This window comes from Camellia sinensis, chromosome 15 (assembly GCF_055761805.1).
Source record: "Camellia sinensis isolate YWXY chromosome 15, ASM5576180v1, whole genome shotgun sequence".
Taxonomy (NCBI): Eukaryota; Viridiplantae; Streptophyta; class Magnoliopsida; order Ericales; family Theaceae; genus Camellia; species Camellia sinensis.
The window spans coordinates 10,144,223-10,167,800 of NC_138975.1; the positions used below are offsets into that span (position 1 = coordinate 10,144,223).

Sequence of the window (23,578 nt, forward strand, 5' to 3'; positions counted from 1 at the left end):
TGATTATTTTGTAAAAACTTGTCTTTGTAGACAATATTTTAGAATGTGAACATTTCGAAAAAAAATCTAAAATTAAATTTGTGGATCCAGTGTTCTTTTTATGATTTTTTTTAATCTAGTTTTACGATTAAATTCATGAGTTCCTTCCAATGATCTCATTTAAAATCTCGATTTGAATAATCTTGCTTGTCACATCATTTTTTTTGTTTAAATTTTTCTTACGAATAGAATTTTTTCAAATTAATATCAACATTTTATGTTGTGTTTGGTTTATAAATTTAGATAAATTTAAAAAAATAAATATACATAATTATATTTTATTCACGTATTTTCTCTTAGCTTTTTCAAATCACTGCCAATGAACCAAAACAAGGAAAGTGGTTTGGAGAATTTCAATTCACTGTAATATTTTTTAAAATTTACAAATAAATAATAAATTTTATATATATTAATAATTAATTTGTAATAATTTTAACGACAATACTAGGTAGCTCAAATTTTTGTGACTTAAATGGCTCAAATTTGTCAAAACGACGTCGTTTTGACAGATTTTGAGTGTAAAACAATGTCGTTTTAACAGATTTGAGCCATTTGAGTCACAAAAATTTGAGCTACCAAACATTTTCCTAATTTTAAGCACGGTTCCTCACTTCACTATCCCGCACATCGGCCGCTCTCCAACCCCCCTGTCTCTCTCCGACCTCCGTGTCTGACAATATAAACTAAAGTTCAGTCGATCAGGAAAAGGCCGACAAACGGAAAATACACAAGAAGACGGGAAGGCGTAAGCTATTTCGACGATTTCTTAAAGCTTAATTTGATTGCAAACTTTTGGGTTTAAAATTTTTACGATTTGGGATTTTTCATAATTTGATTTGAGATTTCGTTTTTAGTTTCAAAATTATCACTTGTTTTTTGTTTGTTTGTTGTAATTGCATTGGGTGTTATTTGTCTGTTTAGTTGTATTTATGATAGCATTTGTAATGCATTGAAAGTGTTTGTGAAAATGTTTGTGATAATATTCTCAAACGAAATTATTTATATATATATATATATATATATATATATATATATCTGTGTTTACATTTCATGGAACAGATATAATTCTTTTGCATATTATTGTCTTATACTAATTCTTCTCGAAATTCTTTCTCTCTTCTTTCTTCTTATTTATTTATTTATTATTTTTTTTACGGCAGTGTTAGGAACACAGAATGATTCATAGAAAATATAATGGATGGTTGGGATTAAACCCACTTCACCGGGTTCATATTTAAAATAAATTTCATCCTGTCAATGCACTTCCTGTGATTCATTCCGTGTTTCTATTTTGTGTTTTTGTTATTTATATTTTCTGGGTGATGGTTAAATATTATACTTTCTAGTTGGATACCATATCTGCTTCAGGCAACATGTTCCTGTCAATTCTAACCAATGTATCTGTTTGATTAGCAGGGTATGGAGATCAGTAAAGCTTTGCATCCATAGATGGAAGTTGAGTGTTGTGTCTTGTTTTGGAGAAAGAGGTCATGTTTCATTTGGTCAAACTGAATAGATACAGTAAATTTGTTCCTCAAAAGCTAGCATTATTTCGTACCCTTGCTTTTGAATCAACCTGCCAGCCTCACTCTTCTGTAGAAAAAGAAATTGAAATCGAGAGAATCATCAAAATTGTTAATGATCATCCTTTTCTTGATCACCCACTTCACCCTACTCTTCTGCAACATATCCCGCAATCGGTGCTTTCACCTCCGCTTGTGAAAAATGTGCTTGGTCGCCTCTTTGCAGCACATTCCAATGGCCTTAAAGCCTTTGAATTCTTCAAATTCTCCCTTCAATACTCCCACTTCCGCCCAAGTTCAGATGCTTTTGAGAAGACACTCCATATCCTTGCACGAATGCGCTACTTTGATAAAGCTTGGGAATTGATGGAAGAAATCCAACGAACACACCCTTCCTTGTTAACCCTAAAATCCATGGGCATCATGTTATCGAGAATCGCTAAGTTCCAAACCTTCGAAGATACCCTTGAAGCATTCAAGAGGATGGAGAAAAATATATTTGTAGGGAGGAAATTTGGCACCGATGAGTTCAATGTACTACTTAGAGCATTTTGTACGCAAAGGCAGATGAAGGAGGCAAGGTCTGTGTTCAACAGGATGCATCCTCGATTTTCTCCCAACACCAAGACCATGAATATTTTGCTGTTGGGTTTCAAGGAATCAGGTGATGTTACTGCGGTAGAACTGTTCTACCATGAGATGGTTCGAAGAGGCTTTAAGCCGAATAATGTGACTTACAATATTAGAATTGATGCTTACTGCAAGAAAGGATGTTTCGGTGATGGTTTGAGACTTCTTACAGAAATGCAAGGCGTAAATTGTTTGCCTACAATAGAAACAATAACAACATTGATCCATGGCGCAGGGGTTGCTCAAAACATAGCTAAAGCAAGAGAGTTGTTCGAAGAGATTCCCATGAGAAACTTTAGGGCTGATACTGGTGCTTATAATGCTTTATTGAGTTCTCTTGTAAGATGCAGGGACATGGAGTCTGCAACTGGCTTAATGGATGAGATGGAAGAGAAAGGCATTGGGCATGACAATATCACATACCATACTATGTTCTTTGGCTTAATGAAGTCAAAAAATTTGGACTCTGTTTCTGAACTCTTTGACAAGATGACAAAGAAAAACTTTGTTCCCAAGACGCGAACAGTGGTGATGTTGATGAAATTCTTTTGTGCAAATCGTCAGCCTGATTTGGGGTTGAATTTGTGGGGCTACCTATTAGAGAGAGGTCACTGCCCCCATGGCCATGCATTGGATATATTGGCAACATCATTGTGCTCGCATGGGAAGGTGCAAGAAGCTTTTGAGTGCTCCAAACAAATGTTGGAGAGAGGAAGGCATGTGAGCGAGGCGGTGTTTCGAATGTTGGAGAGGTTTCTGCTGCAGGCTGGAGACACAGAAAAGTTAAGGATGCTTGACGTGATGATCAAACGACTACAAAATATTTTGCCACCATCAAGAGGTCATGCTACTGGTATTCTTTCCCCCACCAAAATGGACTAATTGAGTTTAGCTTGAATTTTTATTAAAACTAGCTTTATGGCTATGTTGTAATCCTTGTATTTTACATTTTATGATCAGTTTTTTGATCACTTACATCTATTGCTTAGTTGAGATGTTTGATTTAACATAACAGTTCTTCTATCTAAAATACATTGGCTTATATGTAGTCATTAGTCCCACCCAAAAAAATAAAATACAATAAATAAATCCAGATTCTGAATTTTGATGGTAAAATGATTTTTTGGTATCTGATTCACAGTGAATCTCAGCTAGTGAGAAATAAAAGCCACTGACGAAACAAATGAATACAAAGCTTGAATAGACAGTCAAAGAAACACGAACTGATATGCTTTTGATGAAAACAAGGGAGATTTTTATGATATAAGGAAATCAACAGTCAGTTATTTGAAAAGGGTGGGTTACAGAACATTATATACTACAATTGTGTGTAGGTAAAAAAAAAAACAAAAAAAATAGAGCTCATTGAGCAAGTTTCATGCTTCCTATGCGAATCCAAAAGCACATATTAAACAAAATTTCACAGTAAATATTTTCAAGCACAGTGCGTCCAGAGAAGTATAAATTCACCATCCTCTGAACACAAGACTCTGTCTATAGCCAGCTTTTACTTGATGTCTATCCTTTAAGATTCTCAGTTAGGAATGTTTGCTGTGGCTTCATTCACCATTTTCACCAAAGTAACCTGCAATATCAAAATTTGCCAATAGTTCAATCAAATATGAATGATGGTAGCTGCTTAAACACACATGAACCACATTGCAAGTTTAAAGAAAATAATTTGGGATCCATTGATAAAATAAAAAGAACGTGGATTTATATTTTGTTTTCTCCTCCTCTAGACTTTCTAATTTTAGGAATCCTAAAAGTCTGGAAACTTTCAATTTGTTTATGAATAGATCTTTCGAAAATAGATATTATTGATTTCCTACTATTTTGATATAATAAATTGTAAAAGTATTTGTAATGTAAAAAAAATTTAGAAACAATTATCATTTTCATGTAGACATAAAAAATTATATATTTATTTGTCGTTGTGTCTCTGCAATGTCATGTCATGTCTTTTCTGTTTTTTCTTTGTTATACTTCTCAACTATATTAAATAAGAAAAAAGCTAATGTACTTGGAATTAAAGGTTAGCGGTTCAATTAGTAAACAGATAATGAAGCAAAATGCTAGTAGGATTCAAATGTGATGGAAACATACCTGTAACGCCCCAAAAAAAAACCCTATCATAGCATACATTCACGATAAATAGAAGAGTTTTCATATTACAATCATCAGAGTATTCTTACAAAAGGTATAACATGTTGACAATAAAAGTAAACGCCCTATAGGCTTACAACTTTCCAAGTCAACACTTGGTTACAAAAAGGAGAGTACTAACTCTACACAAATAAGCCCTTGGCTTGATCTACATGTAATACATCAAAAACAACAAAAAGAGTCTACAGCCTCAAGCCTCCCAAGCTACGTCCTTGGAGGTGGCATAACACCTGTACTTGAAAATGATGTCCCATATAGGGTGAGCTAACGCCCAGTAGAGATATGCTAAACATAATATGAGCAATAACTAAAACATTAGCATTTAATAAATGTTTAACTCATATAAACCAACATACAGTACAACCAGTTCCATAATCCTTCACTTAACAAAACTCAACTGATAAACATGGCTCAGAACCTGGCCAAACAACTTAAGTGAGACTACATCTCATGCCAACAATACTTCAAATTGCCATTTTACGGAAATTGCGTCCGCGGGATTCGGCACCCATGTGTTTTTATTCTCTTATGGCCATTTTACGAATATTTCATCCGCGGGATTCGGCACCCATGTATAGATATTTTCGGATTGCCATTTTACAAAAATTGCGTCCGCGGGATTCGGCACCCATGTATAATTATATTCGAATTGCCATTTTACGGATATTGCGTGCGCGGGATTCGGCACCCATGTGTAATTATATTCAAATGGTCATTTTACGAAAATTTCATCCGCGGGATTCGGCACCCATGTATTCAAATACGCAACTTGATTAGTTTTAAATCACCTAATCATCATGCAATGTCTACAACAATCAAGACTATCCTCTATCGATAGCCTAAAGCAGTTATTTCTAAACAGATAATAAATGCTTCAACAGATATATAATTGACATTTTCAAAAGTGAGCGATTAATAAATCCAACTCCACCATCCTATCTTATAATGAGCCAATTTCATTATTCCTAACTCAATTTCATAATTCCATAACAAATGTCCTTAATTACACTAATGACCCAAATATACCCAAGCATGTCATTTTTTCCTTTAAGCTCAATATTGACCCAAAGGTTCAAATGTTATCAACACCACCAATAAACTCATTTCTAGACCCAAATACACATATATAGGCTCAAAATACAAAACCCCTTTTTTATACATTTTGAAACCCTAACCCCAAAATCACCCAACTCAACATTACATCAAAATGACCAATAATTTATGTCAAAGACTATAGAAATGAGTAGTTATCCCTACTTCAAATTCGGAGCTCAAAGAAAGAAGATGTAGAAATCTCGAAGTGCTCCAAATCAAGAACTTTTCGGATCAAAAGATAGCCCACAACAAGCTCCACCCTTTTTACAAAGGGACTAAGGTGGGAGATCACTCTAACTAGATCAATACTTAGAGAGAAGTTGAGTTTTTAGAGAGAGAAGCTCTCCAATGGAGGTTTTCGAAAAGTAAGAGAGAGAAAGGATGTTGAAAAGTGATTTAAAATGACCTAGCTGCGATATGATATACGTATGACCCGCTCGAGCGGAGAATAGGACGCTCGAGCGTCAAACATAAAATTTGGACCCGCTTGAGCGCAAGAATACCCGCTCGAGCGTCAAGACACAACTGCAAAACATACCCGCTCGAGCGCAAAGGAAAGCCCGCTCGAGCGTAGATTACACTCGTCCAGTACTTTTACAGACGTTGCACACCCGCTCGAGCCCCAAGAGGCCCGCTCGAGCGCGACCCGCTCGAGCGTAAGGAAATCTGCTCGAGCATGAAAAACGCACTTGCAAAAATTTTGTAGAGGCACAAAATGCTATATTAGGAATTAGTGTAAATATAGCCTAATATAACCAATACACTGTTTATATAGCATAATGGTCATATTAGGAATTAGTGTAAATAGGAATTTTTGTATATATGGCATAATTGGTTATATTAGGAATTAGCAAAAAAGGAAATACAAAGATTCCTATTTACACTAATTCCTAATATAACCAATTATGAGAAGTAATATTTACACTAATTTTTACACTAATTCCTAATATACAATATAATTCATAAATCTATAACCAATTCCTAATATTTACACTAATTCCTAATGGTCATGTTTGATTCAAAAGACTAATAGTGAAGTATTAATAATCATATTAAATTAGTGTAGGATTCACTATCCAATTGGATTAATATCCATTGGATTAATAATCCCACCCCTACCCCATTACTAATAATCCTATAAATTTGTTGGATTAATTATCCATTGGATTAATAATCCTAAACCAAAATGTTAAAACAAACATGAGATAATTGGGCCCACGGATTAATAATCCTAATCCCATGCTCTAATCCACCCAATCAAACATGCCAAATATACACTAATTTCTAATTCCTAAATCTATAACCAATTCCTAATATTTTCTAATATAATCCTTATTTTCCTCCTAAAAATCAGAGATTATTTCCTTGGTTTGAAAGTTAGCAATAATTATTTTCTGATATTCCCTTATTTTCCTAAAAATTAAAAAAGAGTATTTTCCAACTAATTGAGTTAAAAGGTTGCTATCTACTGAAAGATAGTTGAACAAAGACAACATGCTAGAATCTTACCTGACCAAAGAACAGTTGCCTTCTTGCCCTCAATGCAGTTCTCCCCGCCTACATCTTGGTACGTAATGCTAAGACTCATCCTTATCATTTCCTTAGTGTTATTTCGGACCAGAACTTCCATGGAAGTCATGTCATGTGCAAGTACAGAACCTTTAGACAAAGGGGATTGAACTTGATTAATGGATTCTTTAGCTGAACTGAGTTTGGCACGTCCTGTACTATTTTCAGCAAGCTTAAAGCCAAACGTCAATGGATCCGGTAGCAGGACATCCATGACGGATGTCTGAAGGGCAGCCTGTATGGTGTCCTTAATGTTTAATTCTCCAGAGCTGTTCTGTCCAGATTGCCACCTCACCTTAATTTTGGAAATCAAGTTCTTGATCGAAGCATTCAGTTCATCCTTACCATTCTTCTCCGAGAAACTTGAACTTCTACCAGGGGTCCTACTCTGGGTACGTTTCACAAAGAACGAACTGTCCAGAACAGGTAATTTAAAAGCTCTAGAGGTATTAGTACCCTTGCAGTGTTATCCCTATCGATAAACTCAGCTACATTGTAGTCAACACTAGAATTATCCTCATTTCTAGATTTCTCTAGCTTGACAGAAACATTAATCTCAAACACAACATCAGTTGGATTAGACAACTCGAGTTCAAGAAAACGTAGCCCCCAACTTCCCATTTAAGGATTAGTCTTCACTAATCTATCAGTCTTACTTTCAGAAGAATCAAAAACCGTAACTTCAGAAGAACCATTCTCCACATTAACCAACTTAGGAGGATTTTCACCGACGTGTGCAGGAATTTCCATCGACAGCAATTGGGCCTTCACAAAGGACAAGCCGTGCAAAACACAAATGTTCAAAGGAACAACCAGGCGTCTACCAGGGGGAACAACAGACCCATCTGTAGGTGGTTCTCCTGAATTCGTCAATGGCCCTGACAGGAAGATTGAAAAGGGTAAACAATACTGTAGACGTCCTCGAACGTTCCGGGAAGAATCCTGTTTTGTTCATTGGGCTTACTACAGTTCGGACTCAATGTCACGGTCCTGTATCTAATTTCACAGAGTGCAATGCAAGACCGATGAATCATCAAAGAGTCCAAATCTGGCAAGTCGTTTTGAAAACCTGATTTTTAGAAAGAAGTGCCAAACATGGACTGCTTTGCCAGATACAGAGTCGCCACCTAAATATTTTATTTTGGGAGAATTTAGGAAACCCTGACTCGTGCCTAAGGCCATGTGTCCGTCATCATCAAAGTTGCCTCGGCTCGGGAACTTGGGTACGATTGGGGAAGGTCAATTCGTGAGCACCCCCGCTCGCCCGATCAAAGATCGGCCTCTACTAACCATAATATCGAGTTTTTTGAAAACACATACGTTCTTATTCCGGTTATTAACCTAGAATTTACTATGTGATGCGCACAGCATACAAGTATAGACTGGATTGCCTAAGTTGAAACAAAGCATCGCATATCCGTTTGTTTTGAAAATGGATTGAAGTTTGCTACTCGCAAGTAGGCTAAAACACAGGTTTCGACGAATTATTCCAACTCAAGCAACCCACCTTTCACCCACAGGCATTCAGGCAGGTATATCACATAAGCACATAGCCTCATGGTACGCATGCTATCATGGCAGTCACTCACACACATGCAAGGATGCTAAAGCATAACACTTACCGAGTACTCCGAACCAAAGAAAGAAACTAATTAGAAATCATGCATGAATCCTAACGATGCTAAGAATGCCTAATGCAACGCATGCAAAAATGCAACTACAATAGGCTCGGCTATTCTAAGATGGCATATGAGATGCAACAATTGATACATGTATTCAAATTGGAATTGAAATACAATGCAGTTAGCATGATGCGCCGAGTCCGGTGCATGCAATACAGATGAATGAATGCAAACATGCGAATATATAGATGCTAATTGAAACATGCCTTAAAACTAACCATCATAAGCTGGTAAATAAAAAGGAGAAAGACGTGGGGTTGGAAGACATACATCACACACACGCATACTTATTACAACATTGCCCTCCTCGGAAGGTCTGAATAAATAATACACAACCGAATGAATAACTAACTACAGCTAATTATTACATAATGCTGACTAATTAACAAATTTAACTAAGCAAGCAATAAAACTATCATGCAAGGTATATGAAATGGACTGCCTCAGCTCTGTCTTGGATGGCAATGAATGCATGCATGCTTGAATCGTTTTGTCGGGAAATCCATCGCAATGCTCCGACTTGCCTTTGTTTGCAATTGACCTCAGAACACTGCACAAGGCTCTAGAAGGTTGAAACTCCACCCGGGAAGCTGTGGGAAGGCTGTCGACCAGCCCTTGGCCTTGGAGACCACCTGTCGACCACCTTTTGTGGTGGAGACCAAAAGAGGTGGTCGGCCTGCCACGAAAGCTGGTCGGCTGACCAGTTTCTGCCTTCTGTTCCTGGTTTTCTGCAACACAAAGCAAGAGAGAGGCATAGCAAGGTATTTTCAACAAATGTGTGCACGACCACTCTCCCATCCTTGCACAAGCTCAAGGGAGTGTAGTCCTCGACCCTCGGGCCACCAATCACGCATCTCGATGCATGATGCCCGAGGAGTCGAATTGCACGACTTGATATGGAATGAATGCACATATGAACACATCAATGCCTAAACTCCATCATGTGTTAGTCAAGAGGGTTGGCAACCGGGAATTGAGGTACGTTTCGTCACTTTGAGTACAAAACGTTCCTCGTATCCCGTGTTTGGACTAACTCCTATTCCAAACACAATGCAACAAGCATGGCATACACAATGCGACTCTAGCATGCAAGCTAAACGCAATGCAACTTGGTCATGCAAACATGCACCTAGCATACACAATGTCAATACGGAACGTAACATGAACAACCTAGCAAGGATAATGGCATACACAATGCACAATGCTAATGTACGCATACTCAATGTGAGACAATCATAAGCATGCAACAATATGACAAAATAAGACTAGCATACACAATGCGAATGTCGAATAGCATGCTCAATGCAACGAACTACATGGCATGCACAATGCTAAATGGACTTAAACTAAGATGGATAGGCCTCAGCCATGTCCAACTCAGTGGCCATTGGATGATGAAATCAAGGCAACAAGACACACATAAGCATGCACAATGCAAAGGCTCCAAGCCGAGGGCACAAGATGCAACTCTCCAAGAACATGGCAAGGATGAAACATGGTATACAATGACACATATTCCAGCTCTGAAATGGCATACAAAAAGGCCCCGAATCATGCAAACGACTCACACAATGCATGCTAGATGGCCCGAATACTGAAACTAGTGAAGCGTGTTACACTAGAGGTACACAAAGCAATGCACAAATGACCCAACCAGCCCCAAATAGTCCCTAGGCAGGTCCAAAACAGTGGAAAAATGGTCTAAAATGATGGCTCAAAATGCATAGAAATGAAGCTCATGTAAAGGTCCAAAAACGAGGCATACAAGCACGACTCTCAAACGCATTTAAAGAGTGGAAAACATGGGAATATGGCACACATGTAAGCTCTGAAATATGATGCACAATGGTCCCAAAACATGGAAACACCTCAACATAAGCATGCAATAGGCTCCAAAACTCAAAGCTAGGCAAGGGTATTGAACTACAACCATGCATAGCAAGCGTCAATCGACCATGAGGCATAAAAACGGAGCTAAGGCAGTCCAAAACATGCACAAAATCAGTTCAGCATGGCCAAAAAGTGCTAGAATCAAAGGCCAAAATAGTATGTAATACAAGCTAGTGAAGAGGGTTTACAATGCAAGTATATGAGGCATTCAAGAGGCCACTAAACCAGAAAAATTCAGAGGTATGACATGCCAAATAAAGCCCAAAAACCCACTGAAACATGGTCTAGGCATGCAAGAATGATAGGCTCCCTTGATAGGCTATAAAGAGGGTTGTTTTACACATGCAAGATGGACACCCAAAATGGCAAAATGGGCTTTGGATAGAGCCTATGCAGGTCCTAAAACCCACCAAAAATGGCCTGAAATATGGCTTGGAAGCATGCAAATAAGGGTTCCTTTGTTAGGCCAAATATGCTAGTAAACAAGACAAGGGGTGAGAGGGTCACCCCTCTCTGATTTTGGTGCTGAAAACAGCATGCTAGCCACTGAAAATCCACTGGATTTCAGTGGCTAAAAGGCCAAACAAAGGCCAACACAAATGCTCTAAGGCATGGCTCAAAACAAAGTGAAATGAAGCATGCAAGGGGGTAGACGACCCCCAACAGAAAAATGGTCTTAAACAAACATGTTAAGGACCTCAAAATAAGACTTTTTTCAGTTAACAACAAAGCTCAAATATGCTTGCAAGTATGGCTAAAAGATGGAGCAAAATAAAGCTTAAAAAGGAAGAATGAGTGTTACCCTTGAAGCTCAAGAAGACCAGCAACCTCTGGACCAAAACTCAACCTTTAACCTCTGAAAATGGCCTCCAAGAAGCATAGACCAATGGTGGAAGGGTTAGGCTATGGAGTTGTATGCAAAAGGGTCAAGAACTTCACACTTTAGGGCTCAAAGGGAGAGATACAAAGAGAGATATATAATTTTCCTTCCAACAAAATCTCAACCCTCTACAAGGAAGGGGAGGCCTCCCTTTATAGACAAACAAGTCTAAAGCTTCTCAAAGAAGCTTCAAACCAAGGGCAAACATCCTCCATACATGTATATGGAGGATCTAGTCTGTGCCCTCCAGCTGGCACAGCTGGAATCAACTCACAGAGACAAAACTGAAGGAGGCAGGCCGACCAGTTTAGGGGGTCGGCCGACCACTTGCCCTGGTCGGCCGACCAGGTCAAAAGGGTTAGGTGGTCGGCCGGAAAGAAAGGTGGTCGGAGGGTGGTCTCTAAGGCCAAAAAGTGATCAGCTAGTGTCCAAAATGAAGCCCCAGAAGTTAGCTTTCCAATGGCACCAACCTTGCATCAAAATTCCAACTGTGCAAAAAGTTATGCATGTTTTGGTGAAACCGCGCAGATTCGGTCCAACCGGATTGATGCCCTACTTCAACCATCCATATCTCCCCCGTCCGGACTTGGCTTTAGGAGATTCTTGAGTGCAAAATGAAGCCCCAGAAGTAAGATTTCCAACGGTGGTGGCCTCATAGCTAAAATCCAAGTGTATAGACAGACAGGCGTGATTTAGCGAGGACCGCTCGACTCTCTCTCTTAGCGATTCAAACCCACCTTCTTCTTCAACTTGGTTTCTTCCCTCTTCTCTAATTTTCCTCAACTCCAAACCCCTAAACAAGGTGTTTTGAAAGATTTTTCAAAGATTTCAACTCTTTTTCATTCATTTCCACTTCGTTCTTGCTCGGTTTACTGAAAGCGCAACATTTAACGAAATGCGAGCGTCGGAACATCGTAGGAACTTTATTTTCAAAACATTTTGAAAGAGAGGGTTTCAAGGTCTAAAATCTTTCGATCAAGATTGTTTTGGTCCAAAAGGGGTATGAAGTTGAGATTTGAATCTCTCCTTGCCAAAGAAACTGAACCTTTGCCCTGCACACCTTTATCACAGAGTAAACCATCAGTAGTGCCCAAGTCTTAAGGGCGGTCAAAAATGGGATGTCTACAAATACGAACACGCCTTTTTAACAAATTCAATGTCTATGTAGAAAAGTGTATCAAAAGCCATAACCAATCATTAATATAGATTTGTGGGATATCACAGAATTAGTCAATCACAAGAGAAAAAGGGGAACTTCAAATTAAGCAAATACTATGATAACAGATGCAAGAGAAACACACAAAGAGGAACTTCAATTAAGCGTTCAAACATTTTTACCCAAATAGTGTCTTCAACTAGAAATTTGGACCAAATGACATCCTAAGCATCAAATTCATCAAATCTCAGAATCGTTAAATAGGTCTTGAGATGAGAGTAAAGAAGTACCACAAAGGGGTGGGGAAGTTTGATTAAAGCACTCTCCCTTTACTCTGGGAGAAGGTTAAGAAAACAGGATCCGTCATTGAATATGTGGCCAACATCAATAGGGCATGTTGGAATGTGGCTTCAGTCTGATTTGCAAATTCTCATCATAATTCAAACCCAGACCCAGACCATAGATCACAATGTTGCTGCTCCCAGAAGAGAGCCATATATTTGATGTAATTGTTGCTTAAAACTAGGAACTGAAAAAACTTAGAAACACCAAGATTACAAGAGCAAAGAAATTATATTAACAAAATATAATAAACAAAAGTTATTTTCCTATTACAGCTGTTGTTGGAAAATTACCTGCATAGTGGATCAACAACATTGGCCTGCTTCCATCCTTAGCTGGCCTCCCTGTGCTTCCAGATAAATTTTTGCTAGCAGTATCAGTGTCAACCAAACCAAGCTGCCACGCTTTTTAAGGTTACTGGTATTGTCACTTTCGCACCAGGTTTCAGATGAACTTTTTAAAGTTTCATAAGGGACTGATAAAACAGACTCTTGGTTTTTTCCTAATAGTGATATATGCGCCTGTTCAACTGGAACAGTACCAGCATTAGCCAAACTAATCCACACATCACGAATCTCACCTTCATATTAAATGACAGCTCCATCACCACCTACAACGTGTGACACACTACAGGAAATTAGGGATTTAACGGCGTTTAATTAAACGTCACGTTTTTTAATTTTTAACGGCGTTTTATAACCGCCGTATATTTTTTTAACCAAAACGGCACCGTTTTGTAATTAAAGACGTTTAAAAACACCTCCGAATGCAGTACATACATGTGCCCCTTTTTGAAACCCTTATTCTTAAATCTGAGCCCTTTCTCTTTCTTATACGCACACATCTCTCTCTCTCTGTCTCTTTCTCTCTCTCAGCGACGAAGAAGACGAAGGAGAGTACTCTAGGAAGAAGCTTCGTCTCTCGAAAGATCAATCGGCTATTCTTGAAGAGAGCTTCAAAGAACACAAGCTCCATCGGTTGTTCAAAGCGATTTCGAAGATTCAGATCGATATCAATCGGTTGTTCACAGCGATTTTGAAGATTCAGATCGATATCAATCGGTTGTTCAAAGCGATTTTGAAGATTCAGATCGATATCAATCGGCTGTTCAGAGCGATTTCGAACTGGCGAGGTAGCGAGCTCCACCTCTCTCTCTCTCTAGATCTCTCCCTCTCTTTAGATCTATGAGTCGTAACATTTGTAAGAATTTATGTATTATTGATTGATGTCTTGATTGATAGATTACAAGATTCATTAATTACAATTCCTATACAATCTATATATAGAAGAAAATGTGGTAGTAGGTGTAGTGGAGGTGATAGTGGGTTAGGTGAAGTGGAGTGTGTAGTGGAGTAGAGGTAGGTGAAGTGGAGTGTGTAGTGGAGTAGGTGAAGGTAATGTGGTAGTAGGTGTAGTGGAGGTGATAGTGGGTTAGGTGAAGTGGAGTGTGTAGTGGAGTAGAGGTAGGTGAAGTGGAGTGTGTAGTGGAGTAGGTGAAGGTAAAGATGGGAAATTCTAACAGCCCCCCGCAAACTCAAGGAGGAGAGAAACTAACCAACTTGAGTTTGGAGAGAGTAACAAAACAAGAAAATACATAAAAATAAAAAAGGATAGGAGACACTGTATGGTCGTGTCAGACCGTTGGTGAAGACACTGTATGGGGTGTCATAACGTTGTAGAGGACACTGTATGGTGGTGTCAGACCGATGTAGAAGACAGTTTATGGGGTCATGTCGGACCGTTGTAGAAGACAATGTTGTGACAGTTTACGGAGTCTTGCTGGACCCTTGTAGAAACTAACCGGAATCAATGTCGGGACAGTTTACAGAGTCTTGTCGGACCCATAAAGGAGCTAACCGGAATCAATGTCGGGACAGTTTACAGAGTCTTGTCGGACACTTGTAAAAACTAACCGGAATCAATGTCGGGACAGTTTACAGAGTCTTGTCGGACTCTTAAAAAGTTGCACCCTCAAAAGGTGTGCCCAATTTTGTCAAAAAGGCGTGCCATCAAAAGGCGTGCCCAATTCATCAAAAGGCGTGCCATCAAAAGGCGTGCCATCAAAAGGCGTGTCCACTTTGTCAAAAGATGTGCCATGAAAAGGCGTGCCAGTTTGTCGGGCGGCAAGAGGCGCGCGATACGCGTGGCTGCCTCGGCTATTTAACCAAGACGAAGGCTGAGGCTGAGGCATACCATTCTGAAACCTCTGAAACCAACCCTTCGCTGAAAAAACTCTGCCTCTGCGGAGAGAGAAACTGTGGAACACTTTGTTGCCATTCTGTCACCAACCCTTCCGAACATTACCAGTCTGAAATTGCTATTTCGCTGAAACACTTAGCAACCCAAAAACATGGCCTCTTCTTCCCGTCCAGCTACCCAGAACCTGCTCACGCTCTTTCCAGAACTGAACGAGCCCACAAGAGAAATAACTGGTGCGGTGGCCAGTGAACCTCAACCAAACACCTCTGGTTTTGCTCCATTGAACTTTCCGATGCGGTCGGTGGAGCAAAAAATGGCGGTGCAAACTGATATTGAGGCTAATCAGTATACTCTGAAGTCATGCGTGGAAACCATGACGGCGGTCACAAATTTGTCGAACCGGCTGCAGAGTAGGACAAATGAGGTGCAGCATTTAAATTCCCAGCTGGCTCTGCTCCAACGCATGTATAAGGATGCGCGAGCAGAGATAAGTGTGCTGAAAGCAGAAAATAAGGAGCTGAAGCGGAAGGCCACTGTGATGTTCCGATTTGGAGGTCCGCCGTATGCTGCAGTGGAGGAGTATGGAGGAGTGAACGTGCTCGGCGGCGTAGGAAACACGGAGGCAGCACCGTCAAGGGCCGCCCAGGACGGAGGAAAGAAGAAGAGATCTGCAGCAGAGTAGAGAAGAAAAATCCCACTGTGGGTGTTGGGTGTGTTATGGTGGGTTTTTTTTTTTTTTTTTTTTTTTTTTTTTTTTTTTTTTTCTCGTGTAAAATTATGATCGGGGTTGATCCTGACATGAATAAAATAAGTGTGTTTGGCAAACTCGAATGGTAGGTGTGGTAAGGCAGAAAAATCAACTGGAATGAATTTTTTTTTTTTTTTTTTTTTTTGTGAAAATAATAATAATAATAATAATAATAATAATAATAATAATAATAATAATAATAATAATAATAATATTAATATGGAAATCATGGAGTGGGCGGTGGTACAAAAATATTGTGTAGAAAAAGAGGGAGATGGTGGAAAAGAGAGGCCACTCATGTTATTAAAATAAATTAAGGAATTAAAAAAAGTGATATTGGTTTTGTTTTCAAAAAGATGGATTAAAATAAATATAAAAAAAGAAAAAGAAAGTGGAGACCATGATGAAAGGTGGGAACAAGTGTGCTGGTGCTGTGTTGTAATGGTCAGAAAGAGAGATAAGAAAATAAAATAAAATAAAATAAATTTCAAGGTGCTGTGTTGTAATGGCATTGAAATATCCACCATCATAAAGAGTATCAGTGGTGCTGCATATGTTTATGAGCATTATTTGAGGCCTTTCTTTCTTAACCCACAGCAGACTGTTAACGTCTAGTATGTCCCAAGGAAGAAGGACATCTTCAGTAAGCCAGATGACATTCTAACTGCTGCTGAGAAGTACATAGAAGAACATGGCCCGGAAGCATTTGAGAAGCTTGTTAGCAAGGATAGGGAAACCAAGTTCAGGAGTAGCAATTACACGTATTTTGATGAGGACCACAGCTATTGAGCCTTGTTTGGCTGAGGGAAACACCTTTTTTCCGCTGCTGTTAGGAGTATCTTTCCGGTGGAGAAGCTGCTATGGACTATTTGGGGAGAGTGATGTCGAAAGCCGGAGCCTTGGATCTCGCCACCGGCGTCGGCGGAAAGATCGAGAAAGACGATGTTCTCTCCGCTGTCCAGAAGTATGAGCAGTATCACGGCTACTATGATGCCGAGAGAGAATGAGATGTTATGAAGATATGATGAGGAGGTAGGTATGTAGTAGACAATTCTAGCGGACTAGGTTGAGGTCCGGCGGGCGGCCAAGGCGAGGTTGCCGCCCGCCGGTGAAGCGAAAAAATATTAAATTCTTAACCTTGCTCTGATACCATGTAAGAATTTATGTATTATTGATTGATGTCTTGATTGATAGATTACAAGATTCATTAATTACAATTCCTATACAATCTATATATAGAAGAAAATGTGGTAGTAGGTGTAGTGGAGGTGATAGTGGGTTAGGTGAAGTGGAGTGTGTAGTGGAGTAGAGGTAGGTGAAGTGGAGTGTGTAGTGGAGTAGGTGAAGGTAATGTGGTAGTAGGTGTAGTGGAGGTGATAGTGGGTTAGGTGAAGTGGAGTGTGTAGTGGAGTAGAGGTAGGTGAAGTGGAGTGTGTAGTGGAGTAGGTGAAGGTAAAGATGGGAAATTCTAACAACATTTGTACTTGACAACTCGGTTTTCACAATATTTGACTCCAAGTGCATATTTAGAAGTGTAGCAAAAATGTTAGTTGAGTTGTGTGAAAAGGCATGGTGTTGATTTGGTGATGGTATCTGTGCCTAATGGATGAATTTTTTGAGGAATAGTTAGTGGATGAATGCAGCAAGCAGCTTAGGCACTGGTCTCTTGAGTTCTATTAGTGGATGAGATTTGTGGATGTATAATAACAATGGTCCTTTTTAGACTGATTTTATTTCAATAACGGTGCCCAGAGAATAATGTATAAACCATGATCTGCAATACACAACACGATTGATTTTTGGGTTGAGGAAGTTTCACAATGTTTTAGTCAATGAGAGGCTTAAGCTCAGCTACTGGTTTTTTTGGCATGCCTGTTACGTTGATTGTGTAGTTAAAACATTTCATTTGAGATAGTACATTAGAAAACCAATTCATGAATTAGGTAAGAAAGGATTTATAAGGGGACCCTAAAACATCAGCTCGTATATGAGTATGGAATGAAAATAGATTTGTTTTGTGGCATTTGATGCTCAATGTGATGGTGAAAGAATTTGTCAACAAAATTCAGTTTTACCACTATTGATAGTTCAAAATGGGAAAGTAGTTCATTCTGTTTTTTATGTCATTGGAGGTGATTCTCATTCCATAGATAAATCTACTACCACCTTGGTGAGATTTGATACGACTGTGTTTCATGTTATCTGCTTGTGTTTTACAATTATGGTTTGAGTTAAATTTGAACAATTTCATTTCCATCTGGTGTCAAAACTTACATAATTTTTTGAGACTCAGGGGAGAGTTAGACTCATAATTCGTCCATTATTATTTTGAGTTTTGTACTTCACTATATTTATTAATAAATACATCTATGAAAGGATGCCCAAGTTTTTAACTTGATTAAATTTGTTCTCCAGGCACTTGGCATTCCCATTCATAGGCTTGTGCAGGCTGCTGATTCAGTTTCGGTAGGGTTACATGGTGACTGACATTCTAAGTTATATATATATTTTGGTGTTGTGTTTTTACAACTTAGTTCTTAGTTGGACCTATTTTTTTTATTTGAACCTCGCATGAAGAAAATTAAATTACATAATTGAACAAGTTATCTTCTCTATTTTGTTATATTACATTATTTCACATTATGTAATCCAGGTATGTCTATCAAAAGGATTGGGCGCTCCAGCTGGAACTGTCATTGTTGGTTCAAAAGATTTTATTACTAGGGTATTACTGATATTTTTGCAACAATTAAGAATTCTGTTTTTCTCTCATTGTAGAAACTTGATTCCTATCTCTGTCACTCTCTTTTTTCTTCTTCTTCTTCTTCTTCTTCTTTTTTAATGGTTTTGTAGGCAAAGAAGACCTTGGGTGGTGGGATGAGACAAGTTGGCGTCCTTTGTGCTGCTGCTTTAGTTGCAGTGCAAGAGATTGTTGGAAAGCTCGAGAGTGATCACAACAATGCTAAGTTTCTAGCACGTAAATTTTTTCTCCTGTTTAATACATTATCATATACATACAGTGGTAGACCCATAAATTCATGTGTTATTTTGGCTGATGTTTCTCTTTTACATTTTTATAAATTTGGTTTTCAGAAGGACTGAATAGAATTGAAGGACTAAAAGTGGTTGTCAATTCAGTGGAGACCAACATAGTAAGTAACCTGAAATTGACATATGGCAATATACAATGTAGAATAAGTAGTTTGTTTGGTTAATATATGTTTTCCCCCTCCATTTAATCTTTCTGGGACCGAGATTAGAATTCAATTCATATTTTCTAGTTTAAACTAAGTTGTAAAGACCAACAGTGTGGCAGCAGAAATTTTCATACTCGAGCTGCACAAAATGCTTGAGTTTTAGGGATCAAATCCCACTCGAGACCTTCCCAATTCCATTCAGCCTTGGTGAGGTTCAACTTTTATTCCATGCATTTTCAGTGAATTTCACTCCTACACGAAGAATGAGAGATAGTCACAATGAAGTTGACATTTTGCATTGCATTTGGAGATTAGTGTATGAACATGCATTAAAGTCTTATACATTTTATCATCTTTTTCATCATTAACATATCACGATAAATGATTAGCAGTTTTTTTATGGAATTTTAAAACCATATCTCTTTAAAGTTATTTTTTCCATTTCAATAAATCAAGGCAATTACCCAATATTATGTCTTTTGGTACTCCAGTGAGTGAAAGTTTATCTATCATTTGGAATGGGCGTTCTTGTTTAAACTGGCTTGCCCCATCACCTCTATAGTTGCAGTAACAGAAAAACTTTTGTGATTTCAAGGAATAGTGGGATTTTTTTTGGTCTTGTACCATTATTTGCAGTGACATATCAACTATTTATGACTAAATTCTACAAAATTACTGTTTTCCTTTACATACAGCAGAAAATATATTGAAATGATTTCATTTCCATTGGATGTATGTGGTTCATCCATAATATAGTTGCAGTAACAGGATGAGTCTTGAGATTTCAAGGAACAGTAGGATTTCGTTTTTACCATCAATTGCAGAGACATATTGACTACGCAAGGACTAACTTGATGTTTTCGTTCACATACAACAGAAAATGTATTGAAATGATTTCATTTCGATGGGATGTACAAGCATGCTTTCATCCATAATAAATACTCTGTTGTAAGAGAATTGAGTTCCAAATAAGGAATCTTTTTCATCTGACGGTGTTCATGCTTGCAGTGATTCAAAGCTACATCATTCAGTCTTTTTATTTTTTATGCTAAATGTTTTTGGTGTGTTATCATCAACTTAGCATTCATGACTCTTTATTCTGTTCTGTCAATGGATCTCTGATCTTCAGTAAAGCAACTTTATATCACAAAATGTGCACAGTGCCTACCCAAATCTTCTGCTATTAAAACAGAGGACATATGTATTTAAGATGTATTCATCTATTGGTAGTATTTTCTTATTTTCTAAAAATAGAGCTTCAGAACTGAATAACTTGAAGTTTGAACTCAGTGGATGAATTTCATTTTCTGAGTAACACGGAAGTTTTAACTTGGATTTTATTTCATCATTTTTCTTGAAGATTTTTATTTTAGATTTCTATGACTGATTTTCTATTTCTGACCTGCTCATCCCTTGGAATGCTACTTGTTTCAGATGTACCGGTTCCTGCTGCATGTGTTATATTGATTTGCCTTTTCGCTCTGCAACACTATGGGAGCCATAAAATTGGTTTTATGTTTGCTCCAGTTGTCATTTTATGGCTCTTGCTCATCAGTGGAGTGAGTCTATATAATATCTGTCATTATGACCCCCAAATCATCTATGCTATCTCTCCAACATATATGTACAGATTCATGAGAAGAATTAGCCCTGGAAGTTGGGGATTACTAGGCAGTATTCTCCTTTGTGCAGCAGGTTGGTTAGTATGTAGTAACATTCACGTTCCTTGGTTTAGTTTCTTGTCGTCTCTGATTACGCAGATATTTTGGAAATATCTGTTTGTTCTGACCAATTCTCATGAAAATGTAATTTTGTAGGATCAGAAGCAATGTTTGCAGATCTAGGTCATTTCTCGAAGAGATCTATCACGGTAATCAAAATGGACATTCATCACCGTCTTTCAATTTTGAGTATGAATTTTCATATGATGTCTTCGCTGCAGGTTACTTTTGTCTGCCTAATATATCCAGCCCTTGTTTTGTGTTACGCTGGTCAAGCAGCTTTTATCTCCAAGAACTTGGGTGTTTCTAAGGATGTTTTTCATCTCAGTGAATCTGTACCCAATAGTAAGTAGTTTTCTTGCTTTATATTTTATTTTTGGGTTGGTCCCTCATCTTGATGTCATATGGTCATGGGCATGGCAAGTTCAGGATCGATTCGCCACATCTTCAGGGTGTTATCGCTATTTGCCACAGCTGTAGGAAGCCAAGCAACAATTACTGCCAGTTTCTCCATTATAAACCAGTGCCTGGCACTTGGTTGCTTTCCTAGAGTTAAAGTTATCCATACATCAGATAAGATACACGGGCAAGTATACATTCCAGATGTCAACTGGATATTGATGCTTTTCAACATAGCAATCACCATTGGTTTCCGTAACATTTCACTGATTGGAAATGCAACAGGTATGTTTGTGTACTGACATTTTATTTTCATTTCTTGTTTCTTGAAGCACTGAGCCACCTTTGAGATTTGACAATTATACTCCACTAGGAACATTCAGGAAGCATGTAATCTATAATATGTAATGAATATGTTTGTGATGATAAAAGAATAAACTAGACTGAGAACAATGTTAGCGCATGACAAAAATTTAATCAAAAAGCACATTTGGTTGATGCTTCTCAAGCATAGCAAAATAGGGTTGCATGTGAGGGAGGGTATTGGATAGCTTTATGTACAAGTTGGGCTCATTTCTTAACTGATTAAGCTTGGCAAACAATTTTTAAGTTTACTAATTAACATTGACATTACAGGTGACACCTTCCCTCTTGGTTGTGCTTTCGACGAATCGATTGTTCATCACAAGGTGTGCTTCTTCAACCCCAAACTTAACAAGAAGTTATTTAATTAATAATTTGACTCTTAACAAACTTGAATAAATACTATTTATGCAGTACTTCGAGTACAATTTGGATTCAAAAAATTCTACTTACAGCACCAAGAATGGAATTTACTTAGAAGGTTGTGGACTAGATAATGTAATGATATCGTGGGGGCATGACGATTACATGTATTTGGTATGTGCCTCAGTTTCACCCCTTTAGAAAATATTCAAGTATTTAGTCAAATTTTGATCTTTAATGCTATAAAAACAGGGTTGTTAATGTAATTTGGATTTTCATTTTTCAGGTGGTTAAGGAACATGGAACGACTTTGCCTCCAGCTGCATTGTTCATCATCTGATACCACTCTTTTTATCGTAAGCATTTATGCCAATTTTTTTTTTTCAAATTCCAAAAATTAGTTTTTAATGAATAACCTGCACATCTGGATCATTCATCTTGCCGCATTACACAAGTCAGGAGCATACGCGCATTTGATGAATACGGATGATGTTGAGAATTTGAAGTGGCTGAAAATTTTCAAGTAACCCCTTTTTTTTAGCATTTTGTTTTTAATTTCATGTGTTATGCCAATACAACTAACAAAGTTTACTGTTTTGCATAAACTTTCTCGAATTTATGCAACAAATATGACCTCTATAGTAAGAGCAAAGTGCGCATTGATGTCGAGAAGGTCAAGCCATACTATCTTTCTCTTATTGAGAATGTGAGTACTACACTAGTCAGGAAACTAGGTGTGTAGAAACCATTTACAGAACAGTTCACTCACAAGGAGCATCTTATGAGTTCCGTGACTAGTTTCTATGCACATCTATTTTTCGAATTTTTTCTTTTTTTATCTTGATTTTTCCCCCTTCTTAATTAGTGAACGTTTTTGCAGTATTTCCCAGCCAAGCTGAGATGGTGAACATTCCGAATTGAAGACATTGATTTGAGAAATCACATATTTTATTTTATTTTTCTTTTTGTGATTGATTCATGCACTTGTATAAAACACAACAGAGATTTGTGGGTTCTTTGTAAATCCTCTGATGTGTTCTAGAAATGTTCTATCAATAAACAATTTAAATGCATTTGGCGGGATGTAATTTCATTCCTTTGGCATTTGTTTCTTTTAATTTCTACTGGATTGTTGTTGATGAGCTTTTCTGTAGATATTATACTCTCTCTATTTAATGTTTTTGCCCAAGATAAAACATACACAGGTAGAATGATGTTGGGATTGAATTTATTAGATTTTTTTCTTGAAGGATGTTGTATTGGGTACTATTATAGATGTGAGGGAATAGTAATCTCACAGAAATATATGTCTATACAAAGTTTTATTCACTATTGCTATTTTACAGGTATATTTTTAAAGTTAAATCTTACAAAATTAGTAGTTTAAAAAAAAAAAAAAAATCTATTGCGGCGTTTTTCAAAATGCCACTATAGTTATATTTTTAAAATAACAAAAAAGCTATTACAACGTTTTTGAAGCGTCGCTGAATGCCTGTGTGACGTCATGTTACCGTTGGTTGCCACATTTAGCGGTGTTTTTATAAATGCCGCCTATATTAATTTTACGACGTTTTTAAAGCGTCATAAACTTACAGCGACAGCCGCGTCCTCGGCGT

General features: G+C 37.8%; 2 protein-coding genes and 1 pseudogene across 5 annotated transcripts; 2 read left to right on the forward strand and 1 right to left on the reverse strand.

The window, feature by feature from the left end:
* Positions 1–620: 620 nt before the first annotated feature.
* On the forward strand, positions 621–20,690 carry LOC114302213 (putative low-specificity L-threonine aldolase 2). Of its 4 annotated transcripts, none has more exons than XR_014356845.1 (7): positions 621–784; positions 1,456–3,045; positions 13,848–14,104; positions 18,335–18,385; positions 18,573–18,644; positions 18,773–18,896; positions 19,013–19,071. XR_014356845.1 is itself a non-coding variant. In XM_082909345.1 (7 exons), the coding sequence occupies exons 2-7, from the start codon at positions 3,037–3,039 to the stop codon at positions 20,581–20,583; spliced, it is 348 nt and encodes a 115-aa protein (XP_082765471.1). In that variant the 5' UTR covers positions 664–784; positions 1,456–3,036; the 3' UTR covers positions 20,584–20,690. The 4 variants fall into 4 exon arrangements, 2 of the variants coding, with proteins under 2 accessions (XP_028103004.2, XP_082765471.1); XM_082909345.1 differs by lacking the exon at positions 13,848–14,104 and adding an exon at positions 20,551–20,690 and having other exon boundaries at positions 664–784; XR_014356846.1 differs by lacking the exons at positions 13,848–14,104; positions 19,013–19,071 and having other exon boundaries at positions 18,773–18,892.
* LOC145813795 (trafficking protein particle complex II-specific subunit 120 homolog pseudogene) lies at positions 6,845–13,271 on the reverse strand (annotated as a pseudogene).
* Positions 20,557–23,058, forward strand: LOC114302214 (potassium transporter 10-like). The gene is made up of 9 exons (XM_082909346.1): positions 20,557–20,811; positions 20,934–20,986; positions 21,059–21,182; positions 21,267–21,521; positions 21,873–21,925; positions 22,014–22,136; positions 22,249–22,318; positions 22,422–22,668; positions 22,843–23,058. The coding sequence occupies exons 1-7, from the start codon at positions 20,631–20,633 to the stop codon at positions 22,300–22,302; spliced, it is 843 nt and encodes a 280-aa protein (XP_082765472.1). The 5' UTR covers positions 20,557–20,630; the 3' UTR covers positions 22,303–22,318; positions 22,422–22,668; positions 22,843–23,058.
* Positions 23,059–23,578: the final 520 nt, after the last annotated feature.